Raw genomic sequence first — 22,182 nt, forward strand, 5'->3', positions numbered from 1 at the left:
CCTGGCCTTGGAACTAAAGTCGCTAGCAACTGCCTTCACAATAGCTGTCTCAGAAAGAACAGTTTGCTATTGACTACTGTGTAGGTTTTCAGCAAGAACCAGCAAAGCTCTATTAGTAAAAGATGTGGGGGGAAAATCAATTGAAACTGTACAGGATTTAAAACAGGAAACAACCAGCACCCAACACCCCCCACCACATTGCCCAGCCACATACCCCTGCACAGATGACTGCCCAGCTACCCTAATCAACCAGAATGTTTCGGTGCCCCTGCAGTCAGAGACTCCTCTGAGCCTTTAATTACAAGTACCTTGTCCAAGGACACAGCAATTTAGAGCTTCATCAGCAACAGTGAGATTCCCTCAAACAGAATTTGACCTATATGGTGTTGAATACTCAAGGAAGTCAGCAAAAGGCCTAATTTATTTATGAATCAAAGCAAATCCCTAAATGCCAATTATTGAGTGTCTGATTGTTCACTATGAATCTAATTAAAAAGAAGATGACAGAAATAAAAAAAGAGTAAGAGAAACCCACAACCCACATTTCTCATTAAAGTATTTCATTTCCTGTAGTCCTGATGGACAAGAAATGATTCAAGTTCAGGATCACTATCTTTTTTTATTTTCCTCTATCAGTGTCTTGACACATCATCCAAAATGAAAAAACAGGCAAAGCCACACAGTTTCTTGGCTCATTTTTCACCTTGGGATTATACCTGAATTTCAATTTCCCATTAAGTCTGTTTGTTTGATCCCTGGAAATTGAAATGTAGGAACAAGCCTTGGATGAAAAATTAGTCATGCTGCTTTCAACCTAAGCTAGTACAGCTGGATAAGAGTGAAAAGGAAATTTGAAGGAAAAGTTGACAGTTACTTTAACAGACACATTCTCTTTGGGTCACCTTGGGACTCCTTGATGGTCAAGGAACTTGTTAATCAACCTGATTCTGAATTTGATTGAAGAAAGTCACTGAAACTTTAATACTAAAATACCTGCAGGGATGAGATAAAAAATATTCTGGACCCAGCAACGTCGGTCTCCTCTGTCAAAGACATCTCAAGCCATTATAAGGCTTGCCCTGGTAAAAAACAAATGCTTAGCCATCCCTAGGTGGAGATTAACTAGAAATGGTGCTGGGGGGTCTCTTCATCTGCTAATTAAACTGAAGTAAGACTAAGCCCACCTCTGGCTCTTTGTGGCTTACCAGGACCATGCTCTAAAATCGCAACCCTTTCCACGCTCCAGTATCCTGCATTCCCCTTCCCCTGTTTTATCTTTTTCCCATCTCATTTATCACCTTTTAAAACACTATACAATTTAGCTATTTATTATGTTTATTCATTGTCTTTGCTTCATTCCTAAAGACAGAATCGTTTGTGATGTTATTCATCATGGTATCCCCAGAACCTAGAAAAAGTGACTACCACATAGTTTCTAATCAATAAATAATTGTTGAAATATGAAAAGAATGACTGGATGGATAAATGGATGGATGGATGGATAGACGGACGGACGGACGGATGGAAAGGCATATAGACCTAGAGGGGAAAGTGTTCACAAAATTCTGTGGTTTCCATCCGTTTCATCAGTGTCATCAAAATAAAACCACTTATTATTACAACCAGTAAAACCTTATGCTTTTTATCCTATGCTTAAGAGAAACAAACTTCTGAAGTAAACAGATAGTTTCCTTACTGCAGGAACGTTATCCCCAAAACAAATTACATTTACTCCACAATCCCTGGGGAAACAAAATATGATATGGAAATAACCAAACTTCCTAATTGTGCTAAATGATATGTTTTTTATTTGTTTATTGTCACATCTAAAGGTCTTCCGAATAACAAGAAGGTCTGCCTATTAGACAGCACTGGTCTGTTACAATAAATATTAACTAAATTTACATTCTTGGAAAGAAAGTTTCCTCAGGGATAGGTATTCTAGCTAAACCAAAGGATGCAAATGCCAGTGCCCTGTGCTACCTGTTAAGTCATCACAATAACCATAGCCACATAGGAAAGGAAGGTGCTGGAACTGAAAAAAACAAATCACCTCTCTGCTACCATGAGAACAATCGAACAATCGAAAGGTCAGGTTTGAAATTGGATTATTAAGCAGAGGTTGCATCTTGGTTATTGCCCTCAAAAGCTGCATAACCCTTGACAAGTTATTTAATTTCTCTAATCTTACCTTCCTCATACATAAATTGGGGATAACAATAATAGTTACCCTACAGGGTTGCTAAGAGTATTAGGAATAGCATGAGAATAAATCACTTGGTAGTTACTCAAGAATTTAAGAGTAGTAGAAGTAATCGCAGTAGTATAATATCACGTAATACTTTTTCAAATATGATGAGGGAAGAAAATGTATAGCTTTGATCAACAGAGTTTAGCTCCAAGAACAGCGGCAAAATAGGACTTGGAAAAATCTCTGGCAAACCTGAGAGCAAAGAATTCTATGCATGATCTGTCAGCATTTATAGGAGAGCAGCCACCATGATTGTTATGAGATTAGATGCCACAAGATCCATGAAGTTAAATATTCACATTTTGGAACCTCCGGAAAGCAGGCCAGTATTTTCTCAGCAGGCTCCAGCAGTATGCTTGAAAGAACACAACTACTGTTCATACTCTGTGCATGTTGGATGCACGATAAAATGACAGATTGGGGACAGGTCAGAGCAAAAATGTGACACAGGGAGAGCTAAATGGACTTCTGCAAGTCTCTCTGGGACATAACTTTCTTAAAGGAAAATACAATAACTCTAATTGGACCTAATCGCTGTCCCATCACGTTAAGTCCAGAATTCAGAGATTGCTGAAAAGTGCTCTAAGGACGACAGGAAGCCAAGGCTACAAGCGTTATGCATTAGTAGGGGACTATAGGCTTCTCTTTGCTGAAAAATGATAGATGACCTAGGCAGGCATGTCATTTCCTGTTTTGTGCTTTCATTTTTCAGACCAAATTGCACTAAACCACAAAACCATCGTGTGTCCCATGATCGATGTCATTGACCACAATCACTTTGGGTATGAGGCACAAGCTGGGGATGCCATGCGAGGAGCCTTCGACTGGGAAATGTACTACAAAAGAATCCCCATCCCTCCAGAGCTCCAGAGGGCAGATCCCAGCGACCCTTTTGAGTGAGTAGCAGCCAAGGGAGGGGCCAAGGGAGTGAGGGCAGGTAACTCGTTGCAGTGTTAAACCTGGGCTCAAGAAGACAATTATCTCTAACAAAATGGAATAAAACAGGTGGTAACAATATGCAAAACATCAGAGAAAGGTCAGACCTACACCCTGTAGAAAATTACAAGCTGTGCTGAATTCATGGATCACCCCTTCTTAAACTTTGCTAACCATGAAACTGTAGAGATGAAAGAACCACAAAAATGCATAAACAGAAAATACATATAGAAGGAAGGCATGTTCCCTTCTTAGACACTTTCTTATTTTCAGGTGTCTCTGTTCTTTTGACTTCTCCCTAAAGGATTACTGAAAATAGCTATTTTGTTTTTCTTTTATTAGAAATTGATATAAAATATGAACCAGTGTTTAAGACTACTTTCTACACCCTGTTGGAAATTGTTTACCTATAATGAAAGTGTGCTCCTAAGCAGGTGTTCCCACAACTGGGGAATTCAGTGATATATCCATGGGGAATTCAATCAAAGTGATATATCCAGAGTCAATTATCTTTGATAATCCTGCCCCTAATTTAGTACATACTGTACAGAGAAGAAGGTACAGCAATGATCTAATGATTAATTTCTACCAAACGACATCCTGTTTTTTCAGTGTGGACAAGAGAAGTATGCATTTAAAGAAAAAGAAAAAAAATATGTATAGTTTAGTTTGACAGACTATCAAGACCATTCATAGTAAATGGTAAACTTTTTCCAACAGTTAGCCTAGAGATAACCCAAGGCATACTATATATCTATTCCTCATACTGCACCCTTTGACATCACTAAAATTGTTATTTTTAAACTATTATATATGTTTTTCTTAGTACAAGAAAAATAAAAATGTCTGTGATCAAGCTTTGCACACTCTGAGTCCATTTAAAATGCATTAAATATTATTGTCTTTTCATCAATAATATGGGCAGTAAAGAAGCTACTGAGTACAAAAACCACTTCTCTGACACTAACAGTTTAAATTACAATAACATTTCATAATTATCAGGAAAATGTTTCCTACACTTCTAGTCTTTAGAAAAATGAACTCCTGGGGAAGCAAAGGGAATTTCAGAAGACGTTAGCTTGATACCACGCTAGAGAAGTTGTTTCTTTTGTAAAATAAAGCGCTCTTATTAAATATCCAGAGCTTCTGGAGTTCAGCCTCTTTTGACTCTCCACTTACTGGAGAGTTTTTGTAAAGAAATAATAAAGGACCTTTATTACTTCCTCAAATGCTTTGGCCAAAATTTCACAGATATTCTAAACTACTAGAAAAGCTTTTTAGTAATCTAAGCAAAAGGGTTTCTAATAAGCATTTGAAGTGGGCTTAGCTGAGAGATGCTCTTCAGACTTCTCTGAAGGTAACCATCTGAAAATCTTGACAGAGAGGGGCTTAAGGTGGGATGAGTGACAAGGGTGTGAGGTGATGCATATATTAATTAGCTTGATTTAGCCATTCTACAATGTGTACATATTTCAAAACATCATGTCGTACATCATAAATATATACAACTTTTATGTGTCAGTTTAAAATATAGATGAGAAAAGAAAATAAATTTAAAACCTTTTAAATGTAAAAAAATTTTAAAACATGCATGTGGAGAGGAGTACAAAAGGCCTTAACCATGGTAGAACTGTTATTAGATGCCGGTCCACAGCAGAAGAACCACAGTTAGGCCATTACAATGCGAAAGTACCATGTTTTAAGGGCTGGAACTCACCCAGGCTGGCTTCCCAAATGCCGTGATAGTGACTGGTTATCATGACCTTTACTTTATTTGCACTGTGATCGCAGAGTAGGGGTCCTGCTTCCTGAAACAGTGGGATCAAAATGCTATCAGAGGAATCTGCAGTGGAGACAATTCTAAAAGCATTCTCGGTGCCTGTATTGACAGTCAAAATTTTTGTCAGGCTGACTCTGACTGTGGCTATGACAGTATCAAGCGCCTTGCTTAACCACAGAGCTGGCAGAATCGGTAACTTTCAGAACTAGGTTACCTCTTGTTTCTGTCACCTACTTAGGTGGTTGTTGAACTGTCAAAAATTGCATTCATCTATTGCATATTGCTATCTTTCTGCCTTAAGTCTTATTGATTCCTAGGAATGTGGACACTTTAGCCTCCTGTAATAAATGTAACTTGTAGGAGGTGTCCACTTTGATCTTATAAACCGTGTTTGCCGTCCTAATAATAAAAGAATGGTTACCCAAGCAGCTCTGAGCAGTGTATCGGCAATTTCATTATCACGGCAGTCACCTGAATGTGCTCATAAACAGACAAGCTTTAGGCTACAACTTGCTTCTCTAGCTGTAAAGCTTTAAGGTGCACAGAATGAAGGCAGTCTATCTATACATCTTTCTTACAGTCTTTCACGTTTCAAGAGGCTGCTGCCAAAGAGTGTGGTTTTCTGTGGGAAGACAGGGAGAGGAGGCTGAAAAGCTGGGAAGAAGGGAAACAAAGAAGAATGTACAAATGTATCACAAACCCCAGGACTTTTTGTACAATAAGGATGCAAAATTTATCTATCTTTAGCAAGTTTATCAAATGTCTTATGTGACAAGATTTGAATTATCTCATTTATTCTGCCATTACTTGAATTTTCAATGACTGTTGATTAGAGCAGTGCTTTTCAAGCTGAAAATTCTGTGAAAGTAGTGGGGCATTAACAGTATTTAATTATTAATGAATTGGATTGAATTCAATTGAAAATTTTAGAGTGTTATACTAGTGGGTAGGTATAAATGTCATTTCTCAAATATTCAACTTCAGTTATAAGGTATATATGAACCTGATGTCATATAAACTGTATTTTTTCACATACACTACACAATGAAAGAAGTCAACATCTACTAACTTTCTAAACTAGGAATCAAGACCTTCAACAATCTGTCTAGAAAAGAAAAGGAAAACTTATGGATAACTTTGAGCATTAAGAAAATATTTACTGATATTTACAAAGGGATCCTGTTTTTCAACAAACTGCTACTAGAATGTAAGAGAAAAAGCAACATTCTTGATACAAATTATCATATAGTGGTCATAACTTCTATTGGATTGGATACATTTAAGAAATAGGCCGGGCGCGGTGGCTCAAGCCTGTAATCCCAGCACTTTGGGAGGCCGAGACGGGCGGATCACGAGGTCAGGAGATCGAGACCATCCTGGCTAACATGGTGAAACCCCGTCTCTACTAAAAATACAAAAAAATAAGCCGGGCGAGGTGGCGGGCGCCTGTAGTCCCAGCTGCTCGGGAGGCTGAGGCAGGAGAATTGCGCGAACCCGGGAGGCGGAGCTTGCAGTGAGCAGAGAGCGGGCCACTGCACTCCAGCCTGGGTGACAGAGCGAGACTCCGTCTCAAAAAAAAAAAAAAAGAAATATTTTGGCTGGGCATGGTGACTTGCGCCTGTAATCCCAGCACTTTGGGAGGCCGAAGTGGATGGATCATTTGAGATCAGGATTTCAAGACCAGCCTGGCCAATACAGTGAAACCCCACCTTTACTAAAAACACAACAATTAGTTGGGCATGGTGGTGGGCGCCTGTAGTCCCAGCTACTTGGGAGGCTGAGGCAGGAGAATCACTTGAACTCGGGAGGTGGAGGTTGCAGTGAGCAGAGATTGTGCCACTGTACTTAAACCTGGGCAACAGAGCCAGACTCCGTCTCCAAAAAAAAAAAAAAAGAGAGAGAAATATTTTGGGGCCAGGAGCAGTTGCTCTCACCTGTAATCCCAGAACTTCAGGAGACCAAGGCGGACAGATTGCTTGAGCCCAGGAGTTTGAGACAAGCCTGGGCAACATAGCAAAACCTTGTCTCTATGAAAAAAAAAAAAATAATAGTGGGGCAGTTTATTTAATTTTGCATGACTATAGTCCCAGCTACTTGGGAGGCTGAGGTGCACAGAACACCTAAGCCTAAGAGGTTGAGGCCACAGTGAGCCATGATTGCACCACTGCATTCCAGCCTGTCTCAAACACAAAAACAAAACAAAATTAAATTAAAATAAATTTTTAATTTAATTTTCTAAATTAAATATTTGGGGTTATTTATTAAGGAAGAAACCAGAATGCTCCCTCTTTCTGATGGCTTTTATCATGATGTAATGCCTTGAGAAAATTCTTGTTATTCATGGCTTTTAGATGGTTTTCTCATTACTGGTCCATCTTGAAATCAGGGCACTTAAAAATGAAAGACTTTTCTATGTGACAAAACATAATATGCTCCTTCAGCCATGATGACAAAGAGAAAGATGTTCGTTTGCTTTCTAAAAGTTTAGAGTGGGCCCAAAGAAATTATCTTGTCCAAATTCCCTTCAATGTGAGCAACCACTAGACAACGTCCAAGACAGGCATCCAACCTCTGCAGTAACTCATCTTTAAAGTAAATTTCCTACCTCAAAAGATATCCTTTCTATTAGACTTATTGACAGACACATTTTCCCTCGCATGAAGAAATTCTGCCTTTCTGATCCCAAATTGTCCTACTCGAGATACAAGGAATATTGAATTGGTCTTTAATGACAGAGCTATTAGAAATATTTGAGAACAATTGCCATGCCCATACTACTCAAGAGGGAAAACAACAAAACATTTTTCTTTTCCAGGCTACATATTTTCAGTTCTATCACCATGTTTTCCAGGTCTACTAGAATCTTGTAAAAGTTCACACTCGTTGATGTAACGCGTCAATTATGTAAATTCACTTCACTGCTGCAATACTACTAACGTTTCTCCAACTTGTCTCCAAGGGCAGCATGAAATAGTCCATCCAGTGTATCAGGTATCCAGACCCTAATACATGACTCTGTCAACTGTAAAAATCAAGTTAATTTCTAGAGAATGTATGCAGGTTCCTAGATATGCTTCCTTTTGCTAAATACAAAGAATCGATTCAGCAGTTTATTCAATTTTGCAAGTTGATTATATTTTTCGGAATCCACCTCTATTCTGTCTTTGTGATTGTGGGAAAATTATCTTTGCACTGCCAGTCTTCCTCAGATAGATCTTCACAATTCCTTATAGACTTATAGAACTAAGAGTTTTAATCACCATCGATGGAATTCTTGCCTAGACTTATTAGTGAGAACTGACATTCTCTATTTTCCATCTATTTATACTACCAATTTCCAAAATGTTTAAAATAAGTATAATAAATATATACACACAGCAATGGGGAAAAAATTCACAGGCTACAATCATCCTTTTTTTTTTTTTTTTTTTGGAGACGAAATCTCACCCTGTCACCCAGGCTGGAGTGCAATGGCATGATCTCGTCTCACTGCAACCTCTGCCTCCTGGGTTCAAGAGATTCTCCTGCCTCAGCCACCTGAGTAGCTGGGATTACAGGCGCACACCACCATGTCTGGCTAATTTTTGGATTTTTAGTAGAGACGGGGTTTCACCATGTTGGTCAGGTTGGTCTCAAACCCCTGACCTCATGATCTGCCCACCTTAGCCTCCCAAAGTGTTGGGATTACAGGCATGAGCCACCACACCCAGCCACAATCATCCATTCTATTCTCTCAGAAACCACTATGTTCCATAGACATATCAGTCTGAATTCAGTAATTCCTCAACCAGGGCCAATATCTAGCCTACAAATGTCCCTAGGCACAGATAGCAGTAGCTGTGACCCATTGCCAAGGACCTCAAGGTAGGCACTTCAGACATGAAAGATCCTCTGACATGGGCCAAAGGTGAGATCCTTATGAGCTGGTTCTGCAATCCAGAAGTGTGAGGCATAGCTCACACTAAAATGGAGAAAATTCTACCTCTCTGCTACAGAGAGTTGTATCACTGTCACACGGAAGTGGAATGCTTTCTATAGATTTACTGATAGTACCTCCCTTTGTTCTTCCAAGGGACACCGTGCAGAATTTGCAGACTCTCTTTCTTGTATAAGAATGTGAGAAAGTGCTGATGTCAACACCGTGTGAAACTCAGTGGTTCTTAGGTAACAAATATAACTTTCTGCTAAATGTAGGCTTAGAAGAAAATCAGAAAAAAAGTACAAATAATCATAAATTCATCAAGCTAGAAGAAACCTTAGAGACAATTCAACTTCTCATTTTTTATAAAAGAGGAAACCTAAGCTATACAGTCTAAATGACTTATCCAGTGTCACCACTAGCAAATTTAACAGCTACTACTAGAATCTGGGGTTGCTGACTCATCATTCCATGCTATTCTTTCTTTCACACATGTTGATGGAGGGGAAATTAACAGTTGTTAAATGTCTACTGCTATGGGTCAGGCACTTTGCTAGGAAATTTGCATATCTTCTTAACCCATTTAATCCTTATTTCAAACCTATGAAATATGTAATTTTTACAAATGAGATGATTCAGACTCATAGAGGTGAAGCAGTTTTCCCAAGTTTACACAGCAAATAGGAGTAAGAACGCAGAGTAAGAATTCCCACGATTCCATGGAGATTTTCCCCTCCCATTCTACTTAGAGAAGACACATTCTCTAGTGGTTAAGGAATAATCATACTCAAATAGGGAAAAAACCTTCAGAGAGTACAATTACTTCTTCCCTAAAACACGGCAATGCAGCTGATAAGTGAATATCGTAAAGTCAAAACATCACTAACCTTTACCAATCCTTACAGAAAGTCTTATTTCGAAACACATTCAGGACACTGGGCCAAACAAAATCACTCCAGGTCTGCCTCATACAGATAGACCTGTGCCTGCACAAGGGTGCCCAGTGGAGAGTGTAAGTAAGGCTGAGATCGACCCTCTGTTCATAATGCTGAAGACCCAGGTTTGGGTTGACTAATCTGGAAGAAGAGGGGCTCTTTCTCCTTGGTGGGCATAGAAGCTTCACTTTATTAACACAAAGGAGATAACAACAGATTGAGGATCAACTTACTTGATGCCTAGAATAAACTATTAGCTTTTATCAGAACCTTGTTGATGGCACTAATTTACCTTCAAAATTTTAGCATCCCACTTGGGTAAATTTCATTGAGGGTTAGGGGTACATTAGCCTGCTCAGAATTTGAAAATAAAGATAATCTGTTTTACACAAAACTCTTTCCACATAGGTTTTGACCCAATATAATTAATTCTACATTTAATCAAAATCAGTAAAGCATGAAATTGATTTCCTATGGAAAAAGGGACTGGTCAAAACTGAATTTAATGTAGAATATAAGCTTAGAAGGATAATTTTGGGGGTTTTCTCCACTTTCACCTCTAAGTTTAATTAGATACTGTTCATCCTCCCTTTTATTCTCTCCTGCCCCTGTTAGGATACCTCCAGAGCCTGGAATATCCATTTGGTAGAGTGGGAGAACTTTGTTCATTCCCTGCTTCTCAAGTCAAGTCAATATTCTCACAAATTTTGCAGATCTCCATGCAATTGCTACAAATCTTCCTCCTCCTCAAAAAGTCAAATTGATACATAAAACTACCAAAGTATGTGCTCCTTGACCTCAACCTCCAACCATGTAATTCTCTATGATTGAGGGTTCAAAACTGAAGTTCCAAACATTTGAGGGATTAGATTAAAATCTATGTTAATCAGTTTAGTCTAGAGACAAGTTCCAGCAGAGTTAACTAGGTCTTCAGCTCTCCACAACCACAACCACAGATCTTGCCTGAACTTCTCATTATTCCAGAAGCCCCTCAATTAAACTGGCCAAATAGTCTATTTAATGAAACCTATGTAGTATGTAATATGAAAACTAACATCTCTTTAGCACTTCACCATATGTAAAGCCCTCACTACATTATCTAATTAACTCTATGTAATAATCCTTTTGAATGGGTTAAAGTAGATATTGTGGTTTTCTAATTTTGCAAATAGAGTGAGAACCAAATAAATGAAGAGACTATAGTAATGAATAAGGGACAAAATCAGGACTCAAATCAATGCCTTCATTCATTCATTCAGATTTCAAATGTTAGGTTTAATCAATAGTCTCATAGGACTCAAGTTAATGCCTTCTTTCATTCATTCAGACTTTGAATCCTAGGGTTAATCAATAATTTTCTTTCACTCTTCTTGTAAGAGAAACTTAGGCACCCATTAAGTGAAGTCGTTTTGTCAATTAATGTTTCATAGCGAGTTCATAATAAGAGCAGGAAAGGAAACAGATTGCCTTGTTCCCCATACTGTGTTCTTATCATTAGACTAAACTAGAGCTGATAGGTTGAAAATGTCAGCTTTCAGTTACTAATGAAGGGAAATGTCAACAATGCCAGCTTCTGGTCTGTTTATAACAAGATCTAATTCAATATTTGACAACCGCAAAAGGACAAAATGTTTAGGGAAAAGACTGTCAAACTTTTAAATGGTGTCCTAATCTACAGAAGGTGAGAATAAAGGAGTAGAAATGGCTCAAGTGTTTAAAAAACTAATCAAAATATTGAATAAAACCAATCTCCTTTGAAAGCCCAGAATAAACACTCACTGAAGATTTTTTAAATGTAAAGTAAAATAGTATAACACGGGCAGAGATGTTCCAGAGCAAAGTTGTAAATTACCCGTCTCTCCTTTTGAAGCCCCCTCCCCCATTGCTTGGCTCTGGAGGCCCCTGGCTGCCCTGGGCCCCCAGTCTGCATGGAAACCACATTTGACGAAGAAATTCTATGTAAGGGGTAGCAATAATCTCTTTTCCCTTGTCAGAATCAGAAATGACTGTTTCTTTCTTCCCTCTGCTTGTGGGTGTGATCTTTACCTCAACAGGATGTTCCCTATGACTTTCTCCTTCCTTTAACAGTTAAAATGATATTAACAAGGCCGGGCGCGGTGGCTCAAGCCTGTAATCCCAGCACTTTGGGAGGCTGAGACGGGCGGATCACGAGGTCAGGAGATGGAGACCATCCTGGCTAACACGGTGAAACTCCGTCTCTACTAAAAAATAAAAAATAAAAAAACTAGCCGGTCGAGGTGGCGGGCGCCTGTAGTCCCAGCTACTCGCGAGGCTGAGGCAGGAGAATGGTGTAAACCCGGGAGGCGGAGCTTGCAGTGAGCTGAGATCCGGCCACTGCACTCCAACCTGGGCGACAGAGCGAGACTCCGTCTCAAAAAAGAAAAAGATATTAACAAAATTAATTGCTAAATTAGGAATCCCTGTAATTATTCTACTGTACCTCTCTGCTTTTCTTCAGTTTGTCTCGTTCTCTTGAGATCTCTGGGTTCCTGGGTTAGCTCGGGCTTTGAGACCTCCTCTTTCTGGTTCCCATCCATATATCTGGACTCTTGAACTGCTTGTTTTTCACTGAGACTTCTGCAAGGGCCACTCAATCATAAGTAACCTGGTAGGTTATGTGCACTATTTTAAAAGACAATGAGACCCGTTCATCCATCCTGAAAGTGGTGTTCACTTTTACATACCAGCCACTCAGGACCATGGTCTCTGTGGAACTCTAGAATGCACTGCTCTTCTCTACCCAAACCCTACGGTGACTTGTGTTCTAACTATCCTCTGTATTTCTTTGGTAACATCGCCTCTTGAACTTTGGGCTTCTGATCTCATTCTTGGTCTTGCTTCACTGCTGCCAGGTTAGATAGCTCCTCCGTAGTCAGGCTAGGGTTTGAATTCTTCATGCCAACCACCCCTAGACCTCCAGAACCACCCAATAGTTATAGATAAAACTGCACCACCTAAGACATAGCAATGGCTCCCTGTGTGTTGAACTGCGAAGTTCACGAATGGATTGATGACTGTTTTTTGTAGGGTTTTTTTTTTTTTTTGGTCCATTTACCTGTTATATGAACTATTATCCACTTTGTTCTGCTTCCCCAACTGGTATCCTGAGTCTGTCTGTCTGTCTAATGTGTGAAGGTAATTTGCTCTGTCCCTTCCCTACCCTTAAGATGTAACTTGACTTCATCTCATTTATTCCTTAGCTGGGCATTTTCATGGATTCTGTCCTCTAGGATATAATGCTCCACTCTCTTCTTTCTGGCTCCCTAGTCTTTTTAACTGAAATCTTTCTTCCTTTAGCTAAGGGAGAAACTTCCATGCACCTGTGAAAATACTGTCACAGCCCCCTTCCCAGCACCTGAAGTTCAGCAATATTGATTTTGTCCTGATAACATGATACCAGAGCATGGTAGAATTAAACAAAATGTTCTGCCATTCACCTAATCTTCCTCTTCCCTCCCTGCAGACAGGGCTATAGGCCCAAGGCCTATATATTAGCTTCATTTCACTTCATTTTCTCACCCAAAGCTTCATTGCTAAAATATCACCTTCAGCTCTGCTCTCCTCTTTGCTTTCCTTCTTAGTTCAAAAACTCTTCTTTTTTCCTAATCATTTCAACATCAATATTAGAATGTAAACTCCATAAGGTAAGGGAGCACAGTTTTCTTCCATTCAGTCATTCTTTTTGCCTAATCATTTCAACATCAATATTAGAATGTAAACTCCATAAGGGCAGGGAGCGCTGTTTTCTTCCATTCACTCAGTGCTGTGTCACTAGCACCTAGTCCCTGTGCATAAAAGACACCCAACAATATGGATTGAATGGATGAAATAAATGGTAAGATTGGAAGAAGTGGTCAGACAAGGTTGTGTATATTTGAAAAAGAGATGACAGTTTTTCAGAAAAGGATGCTAGCTACAGAAAATGTTGTGGCAGGACTGAGCACAATTATTTATAGGGTGTCACCCACAGAGCAGTCTAAATAGAGCATAAATTCTTATAGGGGAGTGACAGAAAGTAAAGAAGAAAAGGAAGAAATGAAGAAGACAATAGAAGGCATTTATCCAGTATGTAGAAGGAAGAAAGATGATAAATATTTTAGAAAAACTCGAAGGCCTTCCTGAAGTTCTTTACACCATGAATGAAAATTAAAATCATTTTTAAAACCACAACCTAGGAGATACCAACATCTTTAACAAGGAGGCCAGGTAATGATACTGATCTTCAGTTCCGTCCTTTTCTAACAAATAACGAGATGCTATAAGCATCTTGTGCTGTCTAGATTCTAGACACCACCTAGAGCCCAAGCAGGTGGGAGCAATGGACTTCAAGAGGGTTGACCAAAATTACACACTTGAGAGCAGGGCTGGGAAGGGCCAGTGGGCTTGATGGCAGTGTAATCTTAGAAGTTATATATATAGACTATGGTCTTACAATGGGAGGGCATAACAAGCCGGAACAATATGTATGGATCTAAAGTGTAGCGAAGAAAACTAAGCCTTACATGTGGCGTGCCATTGAAGGCTTCATTAGTTATATGTAAAGAAATGATGAAAACTAGAATCTGTATCCAGGAGTCAGCGAGGAGTCTCTAGTCCTGAATTACTCTATTACTCTGCCACAGAGAGGGAACAGAGTTGGCCACCAGGGCTTTCAGTCAGAACCTGACTTCCATGGTATAGTGTGTGTGTGTGTGTGTGTGTGTGTGTGTGTGTGTACACATGTAAGTAATAAATTGATATCAGGTTATTTATGTATTTATATGATTTACATGTATATGTGAGTATATATTATATTATTTATGTGTGTATGTGAATGTGTCTGTGTGTGTGTAAATTGCTTCAAATGATTTTTTTTTAAAGAAAGTGGATACATATGAATAATAGGAGTGAAAAAGAAAAAATCTGGCTTTGAGTCTACGCTGCTGTCTTCTCAGTGGGGCTGACTTTGTTCAGGATCACTCGTGGAGGTAGGTGGGATTGGCTTCAGGTGAGAAACCTTCAGAAATGAGAGAATTCCCTATCTCAATCCTCTAACAAAGTCAGAGCAAATTTTTTAAAAATAAAATAGTACCGCACATACTCACCTGATGTAAATAGAGTTGAGTGACACTAGAAAAGTAACAGACTTTCATGAGCTTATCTGTGACAGAAGTCATTAGTCTTTACTGTTTGCTGCTTGGATTATTTATCTGGATCTAGGCTAAGGATCTAAAGTGAGGCTACATCCACAGAGGCACTGGTTTTGACAAGATCATCACTCCCTCCTTCAATGAAATAATCAAGCAATGACTATGATGCTAAATTGGTGGGACAATTCTTTTTTCTTTTTTTTTTTTGTTATCGTTCTTTCTTTTTTTTTTTTTTTTTCTTTGTCTAATACTTCTTGGTATAGATCCACCTGGAAATACATTTAAGAGAAAGAAATGTCTGTTTTTGTGTCCTGGAGTGCCAATAAAAATGCGACACAATGGACTCTTGCTGGAGGGAGGGAGGGAGATTATATGGCATAATTCAGTGGAAAGGCTGAGGCCAGGCTGCCAGTGGAAAGCCTCGTGCTGGTTGGCCACTCCAGGTTGCAGCTGCTGATTCAAAAGTGATCTCGAGGGCACCTTCCCGCTCCAGTCTTCTTCACTGATGGAGCTCGGTGGCAACACGAAGATGTTTGCCATTTCTGTGTCTTCCTCCGGCATGTTAGCCTGTTTTCCTATCAGTGGGAACTAGGTTGGAAGCCCAAGACTCAGCCCAGATCCTGCTTCTGGGATTGAGGTGAGCCAGAGCAGGAGAGCAGGAGCTTAGGGTCTTCCAGCCTGCACTGGATTGGTGGGAAAACTCATCCAAGGCCTTGCAGAAGTAGTACACAAAGGGAGAAATTGAGTAAAGTGGTGGATGAGGTAAAAGTATACATGAGAGAAAGAATGATTATATCACAAGCCACAAAAAAAAAGAAAGCCAGGTTTGAATACCATGTAAGAGGAGGGAAATTGTAGGGGAAAGCTATGCATGGCTGAGAGAATTGGGATCTGCACATACAGAAGCCAGCGTGGGATCAGGCCATATTTCCCTCCTTCCCACATCTATCCCCCAGCCATTCCACCAATTTAAAGTTAGTGAAGAATACAGGCTAGCTAAATGTTCTTTCCTTTGCTTAACACTGCTCCAAGAATTTACATTTTAACTTTTTGTAGTAATAGAAACCATCTCATAGATCGTAATTGTAGCATATGGAGCAGGTTTGAAACATACAGTTACAACTCAAGTGGGCATGAATGTAACTTTCTTTATCTCCATAACTGAGCCTTACAGGGCCCTGGAGTCCTGCTTCCACCGTGAGCAGCAGGCTGGCTCCTAACACATTTGGGACCAGGGCTAGAGTGCAAATGAAGGCTCAGGTGGCATATGGCTAAGTATTTGGAAGTTTATTAACTGAGCTAGCAAACTACTGGATTCTGTTCTGTCCTCCTTTCTTGATCAATATACCTTCAAAACAACCCAGAGAGTAGGGATGCATGTAGAATTGCTCCTCAGCGTCCATTCAGCTGTTGGCAGCACCGGCAGACAGGCAGGACCGCAACCCACAGCCCACACCTTCCCCTCCTGTTTGTTCTGTGCCTCCACATCCCATGGGCACACGCGATGCAGGTAGACAAGGAAGCCCACACATCTAATTCCTTCTACAAAAATAGCCATCCTTTGCCCAACTCCCAGCCCTAAGGATATAAATTCCAAACCCCGGGAAGCAGCCCATGGAAAAAGAATCAAACAATAATGGAATGAGTCAGGCCTTTGAAGCAGGCTCAGAATCCTTTGTGCAGGGAATAAAGCAGTCTGGAAAACCCAGTTCACAAAAGGTGTGCAGCCTGTGGGGATGTGGGGAACGGGGCATCCCTTTAGCCTCCAGACTACCCATCCCGCAGGGAGAGGAACATCCAAAGAAGACCAGAGCACGACCCTCTTTCCTGAATCTCAGGTCACTGGACAGCAGTGAGCCCCTGATCTCACCAATTAAATGTGTATTTCTTCTGATCCAGAACTTGGTCTCTTATGGGCAAATTCTCAGTAAACTCCCAATTCAAACCCAGTCAATTCAAAAGTCTAACTCCATGCCAGGATTGTTTTCCTTTCCAAACTGCTCTGCTCAACTTTCCTCCATTCTCCTCCACTCTCAGGATGGCATCTTGATCGTGAGGCAAGTCACGATGGGGACAGGTGTCATCTGATGCTTTATCTTTCTCAGCTAGCCTCAGCTGGATTCAGATTGGATGCAGCAGACCTTTCAAAAGAGGCTTTGTCCTCACTGGACAGAGTGCCCACAGATGTCATGTCTCCATCTGCTCTCTGGCATGGTAGGGTCACACTCCCTCTGACTCAGTTCTACCTAAGTTCTAAGATCTGGCTAAGGACTAGTCCAAGAGGCCCAGGCTCTTACTGGACCCTAGCTTTGGTTTGTTCAGCCCCAAATCTCAGAGATGAGTCCCTTCACCCTGCTTCACAGGGCAGGTCCTCTAGCTTTCAACTCTCATCTGGTCCTCTCCCTCCAACAGGCAAGAATTCCACCCTTTGCAGGTTATGGATAACCAAAAGGCCCTATCTCAGGCTCTGTCTGCCTAACCACACCACGCCACTCATTCTGTTGTAATGAGCTTCCTCATGTTGGCATAGAGCATGTTACTTAGAGGTATCCACAAACCATGACTTCTAGGCAGGAAGTGGGGACAATCCCTCTATGTTCTGGAATCCTAAAATTGATTTGGAGTCTCTGTCTTCCTACCACACTCCACCTACCAGGACCTGTTAGAAGTGGGCCAAAACCTCCCACCTGTGATTTGTTGGAACCAACACCTCATGTTCTCTCTTTCAACAAATCATTGCTCTTGCACATGAAAGCTCTGTTTCTTCGATACTATGTTATTTTGAAAGCCAAGCTGAGCAGTGACTTTCCTATTCCTAGTGGTGCACTGCCTTCCTCTAAACCAACAGAAGCCTGAACTTCTATGGGTGGAAAGCCAAATGCAACAAGAAAAAGAAGAAAACTTTTATCAATAATAATTTCTTTCAAAAATACTATCTCACTATACAAGTTTTTTTTCACTGCATTCTTTAAGTGGTAGAGCAAGGAATAAAAAATAAGTAGCCTCTGCTTGCACTTTAGACATTGAAGGAAGAAATGAAAGGCAGGTCTGCTTAGGTGGAAAATACAGTGGACCAGGCGCGGTGGCTCACGCCTGTAATCCCAGCACTTTGGGAGGCTGAGCCAGGCCAATCACCTGAGGTCAGGAGTTCGAGACTAGCCTGGCCAACATGGTGAAACCCCATCTCTACTAAAAACACAAAAATTAGCCAGGCATAGTGGCAGGCACCTGTAATCCCAGCTACTTGGGAGGCTAAGGCGGGAGAATTGCTTGAACCTGAGAGGTGGAGGTTGCAGTGAGCCGAGATGGCATCACTGCACTCCAGCCTGGGTGACAGACCAAGACTCCATCTCAAAAAAATAAAAAATAAAAAATAAAAAATACACTGAAGTGCTCCAACCCTCATTAAACCCTCCTTATTTTGTCAATTGTTTTCCCTGAACCCCAGGTCCCACAGGGAGGGAAACCTGCCTGTCATTCTATGCCTCCCCTCACTCAGGGGCCACAGTCAGCCCTGCTGTCAGGGAAGGACCATTTCCACCAAGGTATTCCACACCACCTACCCAGACACAGATTATAAGCCTACCAGTCCTTTCTTCAAATGGATGATCTGATCACCATCATGTGTTAGATTAGCATTAAAAAAAAAAAGGGAAGAAACAGAATAAACCAACAGAACCTAAAAGAAACAAAGATACTTATTTAAAAAAAATCAAATTATCCTCATCCACAATCTAGACCAGTTTCTGTGTGGACAGGGAACAAGCACAATCCTCATGTATTTCAAATATGATTACTAAAAGAAAAGATTAAATGGATGGCCCAAATAATAGAAGGAACCAGGCTAAAGTCCACGCTGGCAGTCTGGAGGAGAAAGTCAAGGAAATCCCTCAGGCTATAAAGCAAAATAGATGGAACCAAAATCTGGGCTCTTTTCCTAGGGCTTCCATAACAAAGTACCACAAACTGAGAGGCTCGAAGTAAGTGAAACTTGCCTCACAGTCCTGGAAGGCAAGAAGTCCTAAGTCAAGGTGTCGGCAGAGCTATGCATGCTCCCTCTGAAACACTGGGGAAGGGTCTGTTCCAAGCCTCTCTTAGCTTCTCCAAGCTGCATGCATTCTTTGGCTTGTGGAAGCATCGCTCTGGTATACAACCGTGCTTTCACATCCTCTTCCCTCTGCATGTGTATGAGATGCAACCTGAGAGAGAAGAGTTACAACACAGGACAAAGGCACGCAAGACATTCACCATCCACCTACATTCACTTTTAGGAGCACAAAGCACAGACAGGAGAGGAAGAGAGCCAGGGTTCAGATCCACAGGGATGTTAGCAGAGAGCGTGTCTGCCTGTTCCTGGCTGGAACTTCACACAGTGACTCCTCATAGTACCTACTATTTGTTGGATGACGGAATTAGTTTAGAGTCAGTGTTGGTAGAGATACTCTGTGCTGGATCTTTCTTTCTACCCATGCTTCAGCACCTCATTGCTTCAGGTTCTGGAATCTGGTATCCATGTGTGAGCAGCACAGTGAAAGAAGAAGGTAAAATATTTACCAGAAAGTAAATGGGGATGCAGGGCATGGGATCTGTAGTAGGAAGATTCCTCTTGCCTCTGGAAGGAGAAAATACACCAAAGAACTTCAAATGCTCATTTAGACACAAATGAATTGGAATAACCTAAACTGCAAGTATTTATTCACCATAATTGAACATTTTGCAACTCACTGTCTTTTCTGAAAACAAAATGCAGTAGATATAGCCTTTAAGTAATAGATTTCTAACTTTCTGATGCACTTCTAACCTTTGCTTCTTGGTATCTAAAAGATTAACTAGGCACATCCTGCAGACTACTTCTTGGCTCCTGAGACATAAAATTCATCTTGGTCTGACGAATGCTTTCTTCCAGCTTTATTTGAGAAATTCCCTAGAAGATAAGGATAATTTTAAAAGTCTGAGAAATGAAATCAAAGGAAATCTAATTCCACAAAGAATGCTGAGTCTAAAAAATAAATTATAATTCTGGAAGACTGAAATAATTCTTTGAAAGACAATATCCCCATAAGTATACATATATCTAGAATGTGCATTCAAATAAATTCCACCGAAAGACTGTTTTTCTCATCTGAGCTCACACCATAGCCCAAATAATTTTATCTTAGCTAACATAATATAGTGAATTTAAAGTAGCAACTAAAAATTCACTAAGATGAATGCACATAGTAAAATAGATAAAGAGAATTTTTCCTAAAAACTCTCTTTTGTTTTATACTTTTGACATGGCAGGGATAAAGGAATTCTTAGATATAAACAGGGCCAAACTTTCCAGTTGGAAAAAATGTATGCGAATGGCTGATAGTAAAAAGATGACCAATAGATCAAATCTTTAGAAAGAGTCTATTTTTAAATTCAGAATTATTGTAGAAATCTAGGCCAGAATGGGACTGCTATTGCTTGTGATGCTGAAGTGAGTCTAAAATATTTAAAACGGCAGTTTACTCAAACTTTTGTTTGTGTTATACTGCCACCTTCTGGTTAAAAGGTAAATTGTTTTTAAAAGAAAACACAGACAAAAGGTCACAATCTTTGTTTTTGCAAAGGAGGCTTTAACTCTTAAAGTAAAGGTAATGTACACAGGGAATCAAGAGGAATAACATGCAGGCTGGATGCCCAATGTGTCCCAAGTTGAGAGGTATGAAATAAACCCTAACTGTAAGGTCATCAAGCAGCCACACCCTGGCATTATTTATAGGTGAGTAGATTGATTGACAACATCTTTCTGGTCTCTAACAGAGCTCCCATGAAGGGAGTGCAGGTGGCTCTCCATAGTGTAAGATGTGGGGACCAGAGAAAGAGATCTCAGAAATTATCAAGGGTAGGTTAAAAAGGTATGTGGAGATAAATATCCGGGGCCTAAAGTAGATATGAACAGAAAACAAGATTCAGAATCAGGCAGGAGCAGTAGCTCACGCCTGTTATTCCAACATTTTGGGAGGCTGAGGCAGGTGGACCACTTGAGGTCATGAGCTTGAGACCAGCCTGACCAACGTGGTGAAACTGTCTCTACTAAAATACAAAAATTAACAGGGCGTGGTGGCACACGCTTGTAATCTCAGCTACTCAGGAGGCTGAGGCAAGAGAAAAGCTTGAACCCAGGAGGCAGAGGTTATAGTGAACTGAGATCGTACCACTGCTCTCCAGCCTGGGTGACAGAATGAGACTCCTTCTCAAAAAAAAATAAATAAATAAATAAAAAGATTCAGAATCCAAAGACACGGGTTATTTATTTACCATGCGAATATGATGGGTGCTGGCTGTTCAGTCTCAGAGGCTGCAGCTAAAGCAGAACGGCCTAAACCAAGCACAGTGATAGACGAGGAAAGCCTTGTCTCCGCTGTCTGAGTGGAGATGCAGACAAGGCATGAACACCCGCAACACACCAGGATTCACCGAGTGTACCACAGATGCTGTGCAGACTGCTCCGAATTGATCTGCCCAAAGGGACTAGGTCGGAAAAAAATTGGAGAGAGGCGTCAGGAAAAGCCTCAGTGAGGTGCGATTTGGACTACACCTTGAAAGATCAGCACAAATAAAGAAAGGTGGTGGAGATGGGGAAAGAAAGAACAGATGACTTCAGAGGAAAGGAAACCGTGAAAGCACCAAGGGGAAAAAGCACAGGGTTAGCAACTGACAGGAACCGGGACTGGATGTGGGGTCTGGCTGGGTCTGAAGCGCCTTGCTATGACCTAAGTGTTTGTATCCCTGCAAAATTCATATGTCAAAGCCTAAAGCCCCAACATGATGGGATTTGGAGGCAGAGCCTCCAGCAGGTGATGAAGTCATGAAGGTAGAGCTCTCAGGGATGGAATTAGTGCCCTTATCAAGGGAATAAAGAGACCAGAGCTCACCTTCTCTCTCCACCATGTGAAGACACAACAAGACGTCTGCAGTCTGCAACCCCAAATGAGGGCTCTCCCCAGAACCGGCCCATGCTGGCACCCTTATCTCCATCATCCAGCCTCCAGAACTGTAAGAAATTAATGTCTGGTGTGTGTAAGCCACCAGCTCTATGGTACTTTGCCAGAGCAGCCTGAACTAAGAGAAGCCTTGAGCCTCATATTTTCCTCAGAGTCAGAGGAGCCATCACAGTTTTTGGCAAGGATAAAGCCCTGCATGGACACTAGATTTGTCATATTGAGGAAATTGCTTTACTT

General features: G+C 40.7%; 1 protein-coding gene across 1 annotated transcript in view; it reads left to right on the forward strand.

Annotated features, from left to right (window-relative positions):
* Positions 1-22,182, forward strand: part of GALNTL6 (polypeptide N-acetylgalactosaminyltransferase like 6) — a 994,726-nt gene that overhangs the window by 759,113 nt on the left and 213,431 nt on the right. The window contains exon 6 of the mRNA XM_008000268.3: positions 2,964-3,147. Within this exon, the coding sequence (XP_007998459.2) occupies positions 2,964-3,147 (184 nt within the window). The remainder of the gene's footprint in view (positions 1-2,963; positions 3,148-22,182) is intronic.

Source organism: Chlorocebus sabaeus, chromosome 7 (genome assembly GCF_047675955.1).
Source record: "Chlorocebus sabaeus isolate Y175 chromosome 7, mChlSab1.0.hap1, whole genome shotgun sequence".
Lineage (NCBI taxonomy): Eukaryota > Metazoa > Chordata > Mammalia > Primates > Cercopithecidae > Chlorocebus > Chlorocebus sabaeus.